Genomic DNA, 17,073 nt, shown 5'->3' with positions numbered 1-17,073 from the left:
GTTCAAGCACCGGTTCTGGCACAAAAAGGAAAAAAAAGCAGAGAGGAGGCCTATCCCAAGACCAGGCAAGGTGGTACATACCTATAACCCCAGCTCAAGAGATGGAGAGTCATGGAGGGTCACCGTCCAAGGCCAAGAAAAAAAGCACGAGACCCTATCTAAAAGCAAACTAGAGGGCCGGGAGTATGGCTCGAATGGCAAAGTGCCTGCCTAGGAAGTGCAAGGCTCTGGTTCTAAGCCCAGGACCACTACAAAAATTAATATAAATAATGAGTCAATGAATCAATTAAAAGCACATCCCGTCTATGCCCTCCACCCACAGAGATCTGCACTGTTCTCTAAAAAGCATCTTCTAGTGTTATTCAGACCAAATAAACAAGAAACTAAAAAAAAAACACCCCACTTTGCCCCAGGAGGGTAATTCAATGCTTCTCTAAATGTCCTGGGAACCTGGGGTGAGGAACCAGCTCCTCCCACACGGCCTGACCGCACTGCCCACAGCACCTGTGGCGCCCCAGGAGGCAGGGGGCACACAGGTTCTTTCTATGGAACCAGCCGGGGTGCGTTTCCTGTGCCCCGGGCTTGCTTTGCACCCTGGTGCAGTTGCTTCCTGTCCCTGACTCTATGTTTCCATTCTGCCAGAGTGCTTGGCTGTTTTCACTGTGCTCCGGAGGTGGAAGGCAGGCCTTGCTCACCGCGCCTCCTGGCAGCTTCTCGCGCTGGGCCCCTCTTGTTTCCACCGAAGGCCGAGACGCCTCCCATTGGAGCCCCAGGGCCCGGATGAGAGCTCCGGGCCCCCAGAGGGCACTGCAGCCCCCCAAGGTAGAGCCCAGCCTAGGGGCTTCTGTCTCCACCGGACTCGGCTACTGGTCCAGGAAGAAGACACAAGGTAGGGAGTTTCAAGGAAATAAAAGTTCTAGAAAGAAAGCTTAGAAGCACTACAAAGATGAAGCAAAGGGCTCTGTTTTCTTGCTTTCTTGGCTTGGTTTGGCTTTTGTGAGGGCCTTTCCTGATCAATATCCAGGAGAAATGAATTTTGTGAGTGGAAGGTGGCGGCTTGGCAGGAAGACATGGAGATTGGGAAGCTTTCTGTCATTCCTGAATCATATACTTTTCAACGACCAAAAAAAAAAAAAGAAGTGTTTCATGCAAAACACAAAGCAGTTTGCCTTTTCTCTTCAAGCAACGCAGAGCCAAGGAAAGTGGCCTCTGGCTGGTGATGGTTTTGAAAAGGCGTGGATGCTGCGGTCAGGTTCGCGGGATGGCGGCCTCCCCCACCCCGGCGGCGGCCAGGCAGACCTCAGAGCCCGCGCCAGCCACCCTCGGCAGCCTGGAAGGGTGAGTGACCGGGGGCCATGAACTCTACTTCCCCTGGGTCAGACAGAGCACCCTGGTTCAGTCCAAACAGCTGCTAACCCCCCCAGCCCTGCTGCGGCTCACATCGGGTTCAGGTCCACTAGGACCACCAAACTCTAGGCATTTGCTTGCAGTGGTTGGGAGGGAAGGCAGGAGATGGAGGAAGGCCGCATTGCTCTCCTTGCACATGCTTTGATCTTCTCCGTCTCCAGCCTTGGCTAAATCAGATCCCACCATGATAGAAACGCAAGGCCCATTTTCCCAATGACCTGTATTTTTAGATCCTAAAACCTTCCCACTGAGGAAAACTGTGATAGTACATGTAATAAAGCTTTGTCTTTAGGACATAAAAAAAAAATCTCACAGAAATAATCATAATACAAATCATCACAAATACAAATTCTCTGCCACTGTTTTCAACTTCTTACAAATGAAAGTAAAAGGTCCCTGAGGAAGTGAAGCTTTACGAACTTATAGCTCAGTGCTGAAATAAAAATAAAACATAAATGATGCTGGAAGTGAGTGGCTCATGCCTGTCATTCCAGGATTCCATCTCAGGAGGCTGAGATGTGAGGATTGTGGTTCAAAGCCAGCCTGAGCGGGAAAGTCTGTGAGACTCTTGTCTACAACTAACCACCAGAAAACCAGAAGCGGAGCTGTGGCTCAAGTGATAGTTGACACTCTTAAGTTAAGGGAGAGCACAAGGCCCTGAGATCAAGCCCCAATACTGAGTTCAACTGGCACAACTAACCAACCAATCGACCCATCAATCAGTCAATGCCACTGGGTTTATGAAAGTTGCTTATGTGCTTATGTATATGGAATGGCCCCCACAGTGGCTTTTCCAATGCCAGCAGATGATAGAAACTCCAGAGAAGAAGCTATCGGAGTTCAGTTTCCATTGGAGACATCTGTCGGGCAGCCTAGTAGACACATCCAATAGAAAGCTATATAAATAAGCCTAGGCTTCGGGAGGGCAAAGGCCTTCCTCACAGATGACCTGGTTTCTAATATACAGAGGTAGCAAGCCATCGGGTGACTCCCACCCTTATTTCCTGTTATGATGGGCACCACTGCCCCGGTTGCAATCATCTGGATGCATTTCAACACCAAGCAAGCAGTAACTCCAGCCCCTGCCAGGGAATTGCAAGGTGGCTCAGCGCTGACGTTGGTTAAATTCCACGCAACATTTGAGTGTTGCTAGGAGACCAGCTGGGGTTACTCAAGTTCATGCAAGCTGGACTTGGTCACAGAGTCACACCCTAACTGCGAGTTGAGTAATCCTCTGCTCCCAGCAAGCTAGGAAGCTGGAAGGAGGGGGCCGCAGAGCCAGATGGCTTGCACTTGGCAAGTTATGGAGTCTAGTGTGGTAGAACAGGAAGAGAAAGAGCTCCTAGCTCAGAGCAGCCTAGACGCACATCCCATCGCCTTGCCTTCCTGCCCGGGGCCATCACAGACAGGTCACTTCTCCTTTCTGAGTCTAATTCTCAGGTTCCTGGGCCACACAATGAGATAGGATTACTGTAACAATGAAGGAAGTTCTACATGCAAACCCCAAACATGCGGTTGACATTCAAAAGAATTAACTCCCTTCGCCCACGTGCAAATCCCACTGTCCAGGAAGTCAGTGCCGTTCAGATACATCAACCTTGTCTTTTCTTCCGTCATTTGGTCCACTCTACATCAGCTTCCTTCCTTGGGCTCGAACTCCTGAAGGCAATGTCTTCTCTGACTCTGTCCCCCACTATCCTGCAGTCACCTGAGACAGGACACTGGCTTTTCCTCCTAGGGATGAAGATCAGAGCGGCAGCATCTTCTCTGGCTATGCGGGAGTCCTGGCTGTCCTCCTGGTCGTCACTCCTTTCTGCATCGTGTGGAGCAGGCGCAAGTGGAAGAAACGTGAGTCACTTGTTTGTCCCCAGTTGAGATGGGGTGAGGCCCGGGGGAGTGCTGGGTTCGCACTCCTCACTGACACACTGATCCTGAACCTCAGCCGCGGTGCAGGTCCTGGGACCACTCGGAAGCCCCTGCTCCCCCTGCTCAAGTCTGGAAAACAGATGGTGTGTGTGTGTGTGTGTGTGTGTGTGTGTGTGTGTGTGTGTGTGCACGCACACTGGCCCTGGGGTTTTGAACTCAGGGCCTGGGCCCTGTTCCTGAGCATTTTTGTTCAAAGCCAGTGCTCTGCTACTTGAATTGCTCTTCCGAGTTAAGGGTTTCCTGGACTTTCCTGCCTGGGCCGGCTTTGAACTACAATCCTTAGATCTGAGTCTCCCCAGTGGCTAGGATTACAAGCGTGAGCCACGGATGCCTGGCTAAAATTAGATTTTTTATGGTGCCTGGGGAATGTTTCCAAGGCCCATCTGGCCCTACCAGTCTCCACATTGGGTGTTCTGGTCTCTGTCATGAGCCTGTCTGACTGCCTTTCAGGGCGATCTCCTTACCTCCAAGTGACTGACATACGCTCGCTGACTCTGCCTCCAGCCAGACAACGAGCCAAAAATATTTATGACCTCTTGCCTCGGCAGCAAGATGATCTAGGTAGGTTTCTCCTTCTGAACCACAGATTCCTCATGTTCTAAACTTCTGCTCCCACAATGCACCTCTCGCCGCTCAGAAGTGTGTTTCTTCTAAGCTTCCAGATGGTTCTTCCCTGTTGGTAGTGGCAAGGAGAAGAGACTAGATAGACTCTAGGCCATACCTCCAGTGTGGGGCTGGAGAGCTCTGAAAGGGGTTTGGTTTTATTTGACGCTAAGACAACAGAGGAAAAGCCAGGTATGGCTAGGACTGGGGACTACTGACAAGGGATGGGGGGAGTCTTTAGCAGAAAGTGCCAAGGAAGCTTCTGGATCTCAGAGCACATCACACCTATAGCCCTGACTCTCATCATCAAATACCAAGCTGGAAATAGCAGGGGCTGTGCAAACCCAGGTCTCCCACCGTGCAGCAAGCGTTCAGCCCGAAGCGCTCTGAAGACTGGCCAGCTATCTCTGTCATTCCAGGGAGACATCAGTTAAGAAGTAGCCGTGTGTTCAGTGCCGAGAGCCTCCTCTCCAGAAACTCCCCCAGCCCTGAGCACACGGTAAGACACCAGGGAAGAGAGGATGACAGGGCCCCTGGCTGGAGAGCTGGGGGGAATGAACTCGAGGCCTCAGATCTGGCTTCACAGCAGATAAGCCATGGGTTCTGGGGCCCACACCCTGCAGAGCCTATTAATAAATTGGACCTCCCTACTTCCCAAAGAGAAATACTTAAGAATTTAATTTACATTAAGAAGAACTGGAGCCACGTGCTTAAGATTTTTAGGAAGGCACGTGTATTCAAGCACATGATATCAAAACCCAAAATGGGTCATTTTAGCAGAGACATGATAAAGTGCCTATTCAAATCAATGCTGTTCCCTTTGAAGTAATGGTTAGGAAAATGGAGAACTGAAAAGGAATAGGCCGGACTCGATCCTCAACAGGCAAGGACTGTTTATTGAGGAACAGGAAGGGGCACAGACCTCCCTGTGGGTTTGGAGGTTGTGCGAGGGACTGGGTTTTGGGGTGGGCTTATACAGGGCTTAACAAGGAAGCAGAAAATAGAAAATGGTACGGTCTCTTGGGAGCCCAGGGCGATATCCTTGGCCAGGCCCATAGTGGAATGAATGTTCCACCTGGAGTGAGGGGCTATTGTCCCCTGGGGACCAAGGGTGGTGCTCTTGGCCCCCTCCAGATTGGAATAACTTGCCAGCAGACAGGTATGTGGTCACGCCTGTTCGTATGCGCCTGGTGTCTTGCTTGACCTGGGGGAATAAGGCAGGAACCACGCTGTCAGTAATTACTCCAGGAGAGGACACAAATATTCTAGCAACTCTACTGTGGGTCAAAACACAATGAAAATTCAGCTTCCGCAGTTACTTCTAGGGCTGTGTCAAATCCCAATTATCCTTAGTAGTGGAGCACTCCATGAGTCATTTTAGCACCAAAGCTAAGGTGTAAGGGCACTGATGAATGTTGAGCTCCATTTAGGGTACTATATAATGAGCAAAACTTATTTTGGTCATCATGTTGGAGGCTGAGAAGTCCAAAATCAAGGGGATCTACATCTGGGAGAGTCTTTTTGCTACATCATAACCTGGTGAGAGAGGGAAGGAGAGTAAGGAAGAGAGATGGGAGAGAGGGTGGGAGGGAGGGAGAAAAGAAGAGAGGAAGGGAGGGAGGGAAGGAGGGAAGGAGGATACCAAACCTACTTCAATGATCATTCCACCACATGAATTTGGGGAGATTCATTCAAGTCCTAGGCTACGAGAGAAGAGCTACAATGAACAATAATTAATAATTGTGTGTGTCTTATGATGGGCTCTGAAGTCAGAGCCCAAGTTGAGTCTAGCAACAGCCGGGTGCAGAGGCGTTGGAGTGGGATAGTACAGAGAAGATGAGGGAGATGGTTTTCACTGTTTGGTTGATTGGTAAAAAGTCCCTCAGCCTTGCCTAGGTGGGTGTTGCCAGAGATGGAGATGCTGTTCTTATTGTAATCCCCTGCTACCCAGAGGTTTAAGTCCAGTCACCTCAGGTTGCAGTCTTTGCTTCCTCCTCCCTTTTCCATTCCCTGGCTCTGTTCCTGCCTGGCTCTGTTCCAGGGGTGCTAGATGTGAGTGGCTGTGAGGCAAACAGAGGAAACTCCCAGTTAGAAAGTTGGCTCCAAGCAGGGTGCTAGTGGCTCACACCCAGCTACTCAGGAGGCTGAGATCTGAGGACCCAGGCTTGAGGGTGGGAGCATTCATTCCGTCCATATCAGAAAATTCAGGAATTCGGGGAGGGGTAGTCCAACATCCCCACATGGTAGGAATCACCTGATTCTGTGTATAAAAGCTGTCCTTTCATAATACCAGTGAGCATTATTTGCTGTTCTAAACACTTCCTAAGTACACAGTCCATCTGCTCCTCATGAGAAACCTGTTTAGACAGGAAGCAGAAGGGTGGAGAGATCAGGTAAAGGGCTCAAACACATTCAGCTCAAGGTGGGAGGCTGGGGTTTGCAGCCCTGCTTGGAATCTAAACCTCTACCTTTTGTGTGTCCCAGACCTGGACTCAAACCCAGTATTTGACTTTTGCTTTTACTCATTGGCTGGTGCTCTAGGACCTGAGCCATGCCTCCAGCCCTGAACCTCTACCTTCTGCTACCATGGGTTTTTTGTTTGTTTGGTTGGTTTTTAACATTTTTTTGGCCAGTCCTGGGGCTTGGACTCAGGGCCTGAGTACTGTCCCTGGCTCCTTTTTGCTCAAAGCTAGCACTCTGCCACTTGAGACACAGCACCACTTCTGGCCTTTTTGTACATATGTGGTGCTGAGAAATCAAACCCAGGGCTTCATGTATATGAGGCAAGCACTCTACCACTAGGCCACATTCCCAGCCCCTGCTACCATGTTTTATTGCTTTTCAGTGAGCTCTGCGGAGCTAGCGTTCACCACGGCCTCGTGCTCTTACGTGGCTTTTCTGCTCAAAGCTGATGCTACCATGAAAGCTGTACCTCTGTGTCCAGCTGTTTGCTGATTAATTAAAGATAAGAATCTCACAGATCTGTCTGCCTCGGCTGCTTTCACATTTGGGTCTTCTGAGCTCAACTTACGGTTAATACAGTTAGGATTGCAAGTGTGCATCCATGGTACCTGGACCGTGACTGCTTTTCTTAATCGCCACCCGCTTTCACTCACAGCCTTGTACCCTACCTTGTCTCAAGAGCTGTGGTCTGAGACCGGATATGGAGCTTTGCTGTAGGGAGGAAGCTGAATGAATGAGCTCCAGTAGCTGAACCAGGCAGGAAAGGACAGGCTTTGTTTCTACTGCATCCCATCCAGTCACTCTGTCTTCTTCCTGACAGCTCTCCCAAGAGGATGACGCCCACCAGCTGGACAGAGCCCATATCCCCCCTGTCGGGTACACGGTGGGTATCTATGACAATACCACCGTGCCCCAGAGGTGTGGACACCTTGCTCCCTCCACATACTACATCCCAGCATCCAGGGGCAGCGTGAGCATTTCTTCAGAGGAGTCCAATGACTATGTCAATGTCACTGCTGCAGAAGAAGCTGCTGAGACGCTAACTCCCACCAACAACCTGCTTGGAAATCTGTTTGCTGTTCCCTGTACCCTGGAGCGGGAGTTGACTGAGGAAAGGTATGCAGGCCATGGGGACACCAATGGCTGCCCTGAGGCTCCAAGCACTGAAGACAGTGACCCACACAACTGTGGAGAAGATTCCTCTCAGTCGTCAGATGACTATGTCAATGTGACAGGCTTAGATCTTGGAGATACCCAGGAGATACAGCCCTGGGTGGCTTTTCAGTGCTATGGAGATTATGAAAATGTTCCACCAGCAACTCCCAATGGAAGCCAGCAGCAGGCCGTGGAAGAAGTTGTCTGTGCACAAACGGACCACAGAGAGGACCACACACCAGGTCCAGGGACCCACAGCCAACCTGTCTCCAAGAGATCCCTGTCTCCAGGGAATTATATGGCCTTTCAGCCACCCACAAAGAATGGGAACAGTCAGGTGACATGTGGGGGAAAGATGTCAGATGAAAACTCTCATGACTATGAGAATGTACTAGCTGCAGACTCAGAAGGCGGGAACCAGGAGCATGAAGGAGCGCCCAAGTACCCAGCTGGAAAGCCAAACGGGGTGACACACTCTGCTGGGTCCCCGGCCACTGCAAAGCCTAGTGAAGATCCTTGAGCACTCTAGTGGCCCAGCGGCTTCATGGTTTAGGTCAAGTAGAGGTTTAGATGGCTAGGAATGTGGCTTAGTGGTAGATTCCTTGCATGAAGCCCTGGGTTCGATTCCTCAGCACCACAAAAACAGAAAAATCCAGAAGTGGCGCTGTGGCTCAAGTGGTAGAGCAAGAGAAGCTCAGGGACCATGCTCAGGCCCTGAGTTCAAGCTCCAGGACAAGGAAGGAAGGAAGGAAGGGAGGGAGGGAGGGAGGGAGGGAGGGAGCAAGGAAGGGAGGGAGGAAGAAAGGGGAAAGGCAGGCATGCAAGCAGGTAGGCTTAGAAAAGTAGGAAGCAGACAGGCCAACCCAAAGCAAAGGCATGGGACATCCAGAATGGAGTTCTTCTCAAGTAGGGGCCTCTTATCTCTCAAGTCAACTAGAGAAAATTTGTTTCAACTGCCTTTCTGGACTGTTCAGAAAGAGAAAACCAGATAGTAATTAGGGTTCTGTGGAAGTATGACATATCCAAAGTAATCATAGTCATGGGTATCAGTAAGCTAAAAGCAAGCCTGTCTATGCCAGTCAAAACGGAAAGAAAACATTGAAGTGTAATTGCAATTTCTATCTTGCTACTTGCTAATTTACAACTGTGCTACTTTCAAAGGATTGTGCATTTCTAAATGGCTTGTTTTTTGTTTGTTTGTTTTTGTTTTTGTTTTGGCCAGTCCTGGGCCTTGGACTCAGGGCCTGAGCACTGTCACTGGCTTCCTTTTGCTCAAGGCTAGCACTCTGCCACTTGAGCCACAGCGCCACTTCTGGCCATTTTCTGTATATGTGGTGCTGGGGAATTGAACCCAGGGCCTCATGTATACGAGGCAAGCTCTCTTGCCACTAGGCCATATCCCCAGCCCTGTTTTTTTTTTTTTTTTTTTTTTTTTTTTACTAAAACTGAAGTAGAGATATCAGGTACACAAAATCTTTTAAGTGGATAGATTACAATGTAAAAATATTGGGTAGATTACAATGTAAAAATGTGAATAGATTACAATGTAAGAAAAAAGTGGTAGGGCTGGGAATATGGCCTAGTGGCAAGAGTGCTTGCCTCGTATACATGAAGCCCTGGGTTCGATTCCTCAGTACCACATATATAGAAAAGGCCAGAAGTGGTGCTGTGGCTCAAGTGGCAGAGTGCTAGCCTTGAGCAAAAGGAAGCAGGGACAGTGCTCAGGCCCTGAGTTCAAGCCCCAGGACTGGCCAAAAAAAAAAAAAGATATATTCAAAGAAAGAAAAAAAGTGGGTAGATTGCAAAGACTGCAAAGTGGGTAGATTGTAAAGACTGAAGACTGAATTGGAGACCAGAAAGGAGGCCACTGTGGCTGTCGTATGATGGATGATGGAGAATAACGGGGAGAGAAAGATGAGAGGGTGACCAGGCCAGGCAGTATATTGGGGGGGGGTGCGGGGGGGTACTAGGGTTTGAACACAGGGCCTGGATGCTGTCCTTGAGCTCCTTTTGCTCAAGGCTAACCCTCTACCACTTAAGCCACAGTGTCACTTCCAGATTTCTGTGATTAATTGGAGATCTCATGGACTTTCCTGCCCGGGCTGGGTTCTAACCTCATCCTCAGATCTCAGTCTCCTGAGTAGCTAGGATGACCGGCCTGAGCCACCAGCATCAGGCTCACGCAGTATTCAATAGCCCACAATAAAGGTATCTTGGATAGAGTTTAATTCTAAGTGTATCAGTAAGCCATTTCAGGTTTTCGTTGTTGTTTGTGTTAATATTAGGGCTTGAACTCAGGACCTAGGTGCTATCTCTTAGCTTTTTAGCTCAAGACTGGCACTCTATCACTTGAGTCACAGCTCCACTTCTGGCTTTTTCCCCTTCCAATTCTAGCATCTCGGATCAATAGCCTATCAGAAATTAGCAGCCCCCCCCCCACACACACACCAGGTCCATAAAATCGGAGTATATTTTACAATGATAATTTACATTTGATAAAATATGGTTTTGTTACCAAAAGTTTAAGGCAGCTAAGTTGCAACCTGCAAAAAAAGAATTCAGGAGCTGGGAATATGTCCTAGTGGTAGAGTGCTTGCCTGTATACATGAAGCCCTGGGTTCAATTCCTCAGCACCACATATATAGAAGGGCCAGAAGTGGCGCTGTGGCTCAAGTGGTAGAGTGCTAGTCTTGAGCACAAAAAGAAGCCAGGGACAGTGCTCAGGCCCTGAGTTCAAGCCCCAGGACTGGGGAAAAAAAACAGAATAGAAATATGGCAGAGAACGTGAGCAGGAGGAATAGTTGTACCAAAGGAATACAATTCTCCAGCCTGTCTCAGCCATTTTGTGTGATCATCCCAGTTACAGAGATTGGCCTTGGGTTAAATTAGAAGAAGTGGGGTTTCTGAAGATGGCTTTCTGATTGGTAGGCCTCCTTCTAGTTCCCTATAGGGTCTAGGTGACAAACCTTCAGTCCTTCTTACTTCCCTATTTTTTTGTAGCCTCAATCCCTCATGCAAATTTTGGCTTATCATTTTATGCTGCCATCTGTAAGCTAGACAGGCTGCAGTTCTCTGACTGCCTACTTTCTACTAAATCCAATGTAAAGTACTAACTGAGGCCAGGCGGGCAGCTTGATTGGCTTCAGTTCTCTGCCTACTTTCTACTAAATCCCAATCATTCTATCAACTATATAAAGTGCTAATTCAGGCCACACCTGCAGCTTGGAAAACCCTAGGCCATAAAATTCCTAAGCTGTTTGGAAAGCAATACTTAAAAATCCTCAGGTGAGGCACAGTCAGAACCTGGTTACCTGGAGCCTGCTTGTTAGGTACAGTTGTCACAGCGATCAGAGTATTGTCGTGTAAGGCAGGATACTGCTAGAATTCTGAAGTTGTGGCTTCTCACTTCCAAAGAAGGTAAAAAGCCTACTTCTAAGGAGACCGGAGACCCCCTCGGATTGACAGATGCCCAGTCACTGACTAGGGTAAGGAAAACAAGAGGAAATGAAAGGTGCCTGGACTTTCTTCTCTCTGTTATTGTCAAGCGTACCCTTTCTCAGCAGGAATGTATTCTGTAGGTAAATTAGGTCTAATGTTGCCTCCTAGGCAAGTTCTTTTTCTGTTATTCCAGGAATATTTTAGGCTCACAATACAGCGATGTAATATATTTAAATGTGTTTTAGTTTAGGAAGTTAAGAAAGGATATGTACTGAGATTGAGAATAATGAAATCGTTCCCTACGAATGAGCTTAATACAGATTTTAAGTTTCTAATCTCTGTAGATCTGTCATTTATTTTTTAAAAGGAAGATTAAAAACGGGCTGGGGTGTGGCTGAAGAGGTAGAATGCCTGCCTTTACCAAGCATGAGGCTGTAATAATAACAACTGAGGTAATAATAATAACCCTTTCTTCTTTAAAAAAAAGATGAGAACGTTCACATCGGAAACTACAGGATATCAACAATGAAATCCAGAGGCAACTGCTCATTTTTTTCCCCCCTTTTCCAGCAACTTTCCTAATGCACAAATTTGCTTTAAGGAATAAATAGAATGCCTAAAAAAGCTCCACTTCACGTCCCGGAAGGCAACCGAATGCCTCCACGTTACCGTACCGCAGGGGGAGAAGTAGTTTGTTTCTAAGTTAAATGTTACACACGGCTTGGGAGATGTAGTCCTTAAAGAAGCTCTGGTGAGAGGCTGTGGGCTGACAAATCCTGGCAGCTTTCCCACCCCCCCCCCCCCTCCTTTGACTTAAACCAACAACGAAACGTCATCCGAAGCGACCCGGCGGGCCCGGCGCCGGCGCCGCCCCGCTCGCTCACGTGACTCCGCGCCCTGCAGGCAGCCATTTTAGCATCGTCTACCCCGAGACGAAACTACATTTCCCAGAACCCCTTGCGCACCGCGTCGCGCTGGCACTTTTCGTGGCGGGGGCCTTAGACCTCAACCTGTAGCCGAGCGCCATCTTTGACGCTGGCAGTCCGGGATTTCTGCTGGCTGCGGCTGGCGTGAGGACGGCGGGCAGCCGCGGCCGAGGAAAGAAGAGAGACGTGGCAGCAGGCCGGGAATCGGAGATAGTGTCCTCGGTTCGGTAAAGTTTCTGTTCTCTGGTAACTAGACCCGTTTTTTGATTCCCGGCTGGCTTGGGAGGTGGGAAGGGGGCAAGGCGAGTGGCCGCGGCCCCTCCGGTCCCTGGGTCTCGGCCTAGCCCGGGAAGTCAGGGCAGGCGGGCGAGGGGGGGGGGCGGGGAAATCCTTGGGCCCCAGCTGTAGCGATCCTTCCCCCTCTCGGCCGCGGCCCCCCGCCGGGGTGGGCCCGAGACCCCGCTCCCGTCCCCCTCCCCCCCTCCCGCCCCTCCCGCCCTCCCCGCCCCCACCCCCGCGTCGCCCGCTCCGCCCCAGCCCCCACCTCCCCTCCCCCCACATCCGGCTCCCGCCCCGCGGGGAGCCCCGGAAAGCCGCGTCTTCCCGGTCCCCGGAGGGGATTTAGCACTGTGTGGCCGACTCGCGGGCGGCAGATTCTCCTAGTGCCAGGGCCTGGTCCACTCTGACCTGCTGGTCTCCCAAGGTTCCTCCATCTAGCAGCTTCTTCTCCTACTTCCCTGATAAAAAGTTACCTTATTCCAGCGCCCTCCACCCCTTCCCACCCTAATCACGCATCCCTTCCCCCCCCTCCCGCCCCCGCCCCAGCCCCAGCCCCGGAGTCGAGAGCTACGGGGGACACCTGGTTCTCCTTGTAGGATTGGAGAGACGGTAATGAAGAACACCCCCTAAACTCAGATTGGTGCGGATTTCTATGGGGAAGGCCTTTACTGGTCCACATCTTCCAGACTTTGGTTCTGGACCTTGAGAAAAGAGCCTGTGGAACTAGAGATAGCCATGCTTTTTAGGGTAAACGTGTGTAGGTATTGGGGAGAAGGGAGGGAGCAATGAAAGAGAAATGGAGGTGGGTTGAAGCTTCTATTTCAGTTCTTGCTGTTCATCTAATGGTCAGTTTGTGAGTTACCTTATTTACAGGTTTTGTTTACAGGTTTTAAAGCTTGCTTCAGTCTAAAGTATTGTTAACTTGATAGAATGAATTTTTTAATGCAGCTTGTGACCTTGTAAAGTTTTTATCTCCAAAGAACTTTGGTTCAGCCATTTATATTTTTTAATTGTATTACTTGTAGTCAGAATTCAAAGGGTTCAGCTAGCAGTTACTGTTAATGACCAGTATGTGGAGTCTGATTTAGCTTTCCAGAATTGACTTTTGAGTTGTATTGGCAAACCACTGTCCTAAATGATGAATGTTGAATGATGCACTATGTTTTTGTTTAAATGAAATTTCCTGAAAATAATTAATTTTCGGATTTAAGGAAAAATCAATATTGCTGTCAGGAGGATTATAAAAATAATGTATTTTAAGAACTGAAGGCATTTCAAGCAGATAAGAGTTGTTGGTAAAGCAGAACACTTGAACCTGAGATTTGGAAGACCTGGCTTTTCTAGCTGCCTCTAACCAACTCTATGACTGTGGGAAAGTGGGCTTCGGTTCTTCTTTCTATAACATGAGAGCACTGGACTGCTTAAATTCAGAACTCAGAAAGTTAGAAGGGATCTTAAAGCCCTCTAAGAAAGAGTTTAGGGATGTTCTCCATTGCTGCTATTTTTCCTCCAAAAATAACCTGCCCTGGAAGTCATTGGTCCCAAGGGAATTCGACTCTCCCTAGAAGTTGGAGAAAAGGTGATGCAAGTAGACAGGAACAACTGTATTTCTGCATGAGTAGTAAAGCCACTAACAGATTCTGGTCTGCATTTTGGAGCCACAAAGAGAATGAGTATATGCACTCTAAGTGTCCCAGTTTCCTCACTCTCTCCTGGTAGAAAATGCAGATCTTTTAGTGGTGCTGGGGTTCTGGGCTGTGTTTCCATTAATTCTAATACAGATGAAGAAGATGAGGTAGAGGAAAAGATGGTGGCAGGAGTGGATAAAGAGGCAAAATTGCCTGCTAAAAAGAAAAGAAAGAAGGGTTCTCGAATTAAAGGAAAAAGGCGCCGGAAAAAATTGATCCTTGCCAAAAAATTTAATAAGGATTTGGGATCTGGGAAGCCTGGTGCCGATACCCCTACTTTGACAGCTTCCAGTGCTCCTGAGCCAGATGAAGAGAGTCTTTTTGAGAGCAATATCGAAAAGCAGATCTACCTTCCTAGTACCAGAGCCAAGACCTCCATTGTGTGGCATTTCTTTCATGTGGACCCCCAGTACACCTGGCGGGCTATTTGTAACCTCTGTGAAAAAAGTGTCAGCAGGGGTAAGCCTGGCAGCCATCTTGGTACGTCTACTCTTCAACGTCATCTGCAGGCAAGGCATTCACCTCACTGGACCAGGGCCAACAAATTCGGAGTCACTAGTGGGGAAGAGGACTTTACATTGGATTTGTCTTTATCTCCCTCTTCTCCTGGAAGCAATGGAAGCTTTGAATATATTCCTACTGATTCATTAGATGATAATAGAATGGGTAAGAAACGTGATAAATCCACATCCGATGCCCTAAGGGCAGAAAGAGGGAGATTTCTCATTAAAAGTAACATTGTCAAACATGCCTTAATTCCTGGAACCAGAGCCAAGACATCTGCAGTTTGGAATTTTTTTTACACCGATCCTCAGCATATCTCCAGAGCTGTGTGCAATATATGTAAAAGAAGCGTGAGCCGGGGTAGGCCAGGTTCCCACTTAGGAACTTCAACACTTCAACGACACCTGCAGGCCACACATCCCATCCACTGGGCTGTTGCCAACAAAGACAATGGCGCTATTGGAAATGGATTAGATGACACTGAGAGTGAGAGCAATGAGCTCTTGAATGACACTTTGCATGGAGAAAAGTCTACCGGCAGCCAAGATTTGACAGCTGAGGACCTCAGTGACTCTGATTCAGACGAACCTCCTGTTTTAGAAGTTGAAAATAGATCTGAGAGTCCTATTCCCATTGTAGAGCAAGATAATCTGATGCGTACAGAAGAAAGGGAGCCAGCATGTGAAAATTCAACCTCCAGTCAAATAAGTCAGGCAATTATTCAAATGATTGTGGAGGATATGCATCCTTACAACTACTTTTCAACTCCAGCTTTTCAGAGGTTCCTACAGATTGTGGCTCCTGACTACAGGTTGCCATCAGAGACTTATTTTTTCACTAAGGCTGTGCCTCGGTTGTATGACTGTGTCAGAGAAAAAATTTTCTTAACCTTGGAGAATGTTCAAAGTCAAAAGATCCATCTCACTGTTGACATATGGACCCATGACCCATCTACTGACTATTTTATTGTCACTGTACACTGGGTCTCTTTAGAAGCTTCATCTCCCAGTAATGGTGGGATCCCTGATTTTAGAAAGTGGGCAGTGCTCTGTGTCACAGGTTTGGCCAAAGACTGCCTGATAACCAACATTTTACAAGAATTAAATGACCAGATTGGTCTGTGGCTTTCTCCTAATTTTCTTATTCCTAGCTTCATTGTTTCTGACAATTCTTCTAATGTGGTACATGCAATCAAAGATGGTGGTTTTACTCACGTGCCATGTTTCCTGCATTGTTTAAATATAGTCATTCAGGATTTTTTCTGTGAGCACAAAAGCATTGAGAATATGTTAGTGGCTGCTAGGAAAACTTGTCACCATTTTAGTCATTCTGTCAAGGCCCGTCAGATACTGCAAGAGTTTCAAAATGATCACCAGCTTCCGTGGAAGAATTTGAAGCAGGATGAAACTGGCCACTGGATTTCCACGTTTTATATGTTAAAATGGCTCTTGGAGCATTGCTACTCAGTTCATCACAGTCTTGGTAGGGCTAGTGGAGTTGTTCTCACTTCCCTTCAGTGGACTCTAATGACATATGTTTGTGATATTCTTAAACCTTTTGAGGAAGCTGCCCAGAAAGTGAGTGTAAAGACCACAGGATTGAATCAGGTGTTACCCCTAATCCACCATCTACTCCATGCTCTGCAGAAACTCAGAGAAGATTTTCAAGTCAGAGGTATTACTCAGGCCCTCAGTCTGGTGGACAGTTTATCTTTGAAACTGGAGACAGATACCCTACTAAGTGCCATGCTCAAATCCAAGCCCTGTATCTTGGCTACTTTGTTAGACCCTTGTTTTAAAAACAGTTTTGAAGACTTTTTTCCTCAAGGTGTTGATTTTGAAACATACAAACAGATTCTTGCAGAAGAGGTTTGCAGTTATATGGAATCTTCACCAGAGGCATGCCAAATTGCAACTTCAGAAGCATCTGGTCCATTAGTTACAGTAGGAGCTGATTCCTTTACCTCATCCTTAAAAGAAGGCACCTCCAGTTCAGGTTCCATGGATAGCTCAGCTGCAGCCAGTGTTACCATTGGAAGCAAAGGCTTCATGTTCCCTTCTGCTAAAGCAGTAGTGGATGAGTACTTCAAAGAGAAGTATTCAGAACTCTCAGGAGGTGATGACCCTTTGATTTACTGGCAGAGGAAGGTGAGCATATGGCCAGCTTTGGCTCAAGTTGCCATTCAATATCTAAGTTGCCCTATGTGTAGTTGGCAGTCTGAATGTATGTTTACTACAAATAGCCACTTTCATCCAAAGCAGATCGTGAGTATGGACTTTGACAATGTAGAACAGCTGATATTTCTGAAAATGAACTTGAAAAATGTTAGCTATGATTACTCTACATTGGTTCTGAGCTGCTATCCAGAGAATAAGGTTGCTCAAAGCCATGAAAAAGAAATAGTACATTAATTTCTTTTTCCTTTCTCTATTTAAAATGGGCAACTTTTGCTATATTACTATATCCCTATTACTATAGTTCCAATGTATAGGTATACTAATTATTTAAAAATAAAGCTGGACATGGTGACATATGTCTATAGTCCCAGCTATTTGGGAAGCATAGGCAGGAGGATTACTTGAGCCCATGAATTCGAGACCAGCCTGGGCAACATAGCGATAAAAGTAAAATAAAAGACAAAAGCTTGGGGGAACCTGAAAATTCCTCAGAGACAGTATAATGTT

At 47.8% G+C, this 17,073-nt stretch overlaps 3 protein-coding genes across 4 annotated transcripts in view; all 3 read left to right on the top strand.

The window, feature by feature from the left end:
• Positions 1-1,070: 1,070 nt before the first annotated feature.
• On the top strand, positions 1,071-8,202 carry Lax1 (lymphocyte transmembrane adaptor 1). The gene is made up of 5 exons (XM_048357173.1): positions 1,071-1,338; positions 3,146-3,255; positions 3,784-3,894; positions 4,356-4,435; positions 7,220-8,202. The coding sequence occupies exons 1-5, from the start codon at positions 1,220-1,222 to the stop codon at positions 8,072-8,074; spliced, it is 1,275 nt and encodes a 424-aa protein (XP_048213130.1). The 5' UTR covers positions 1,071-1,219; the 3' UTR covers positions 8,075-8,202.
• Positions 8,203-12,034: 3,832 nt separating this feature from the next.
• The window catches only part of Zc3h11a (zinc finger CCCH-type containing 11A), a 42,564-nt gene continuing 37,525 nt past the window's right edge, over positions 12,035-17,073 (top strand). Inside the window, exon 1 of the mRNA XM_048357172.1 lies at positions 12,035-12,164. The gene's annotated coding sequence lies outside the window, so the exon portion shown is untranslated. The remainder of the gene's footprint in view (positions 12,165-17,073) is intronic.
• On the top strand, positions 12,044-17,051 carry Zbed6 (zinc finger BED-type containing 6). Of its 2 annotated transcripts, none has more exons than XM_048357170.1 (2): positions 12,044-12,164; positions 12,794-17,051. In XM_048357170.1, exon 2 carries the CDS (start codon positions 13,867-13,869, stop codon positions 16,798-16,800), a length of 2,934 nt encoding a protein of 977 aa, XP_048213127.1. In that variant the 5' UTR covers positions 12,044-12,164; positions 12,794-13,866; the 3' UTR covers positions 16,801-17,051. The 2 variants fall into 2 exon arrangements, with proteins under 2 accessions (XP_048213127.1, XP_048213128.1); XM_048357171.1 differs by having other exon boundaries at positions 12,062-12,145.

This window comes from Perognathus longimembris, chromosome 11, assembly GCF_023159225.1.
Source record: "Perognathus longimembris pacificus isolate PPM17 chromosome 11, ASM2315922v1, whole genome shotgun sequence".
In the NCBI taxonomy this organism is placed as follows: Eukaryota; Metazoa; Chordata; class Mammalia; order Rodentia; family Heteromyidae; genus Perognathus; species Perognathus longimembris.
This window is presented reverse-complemented; position numbering and strand designations above follow the sequence as displayed.

Coding starts and splice junctions, on each gene's coding strand:
- Lax1 (XM_048357173.1), top strand. CDS start 1,220: ATGGTTTTGAAAAGGCGTGGATGCTGCGGTCAGGTTCGCGGGATGGCG. Junction 1,339..3,145: donor ACCCTCGGCAGCCTGGAAGG/GTGAGTGACCGG, acceptor TTTTCCTCCTAG/GGATGAAGATCAGAGCGGCA. Junction 3,895..4,355: donor TCGGCAGCAAGATGATCTAG/GTAGGTTTCTCC, acceptor CTGTCATTCCAG/GGAGACATCAGTTAAGAAGT.
- Zbed6 (XM_048357170.1), top strand. CDS start 13,867: ATGAGTATATGCACTCTAAGTGTCCCAGTTTCCTCACTCTCTCCTGGT.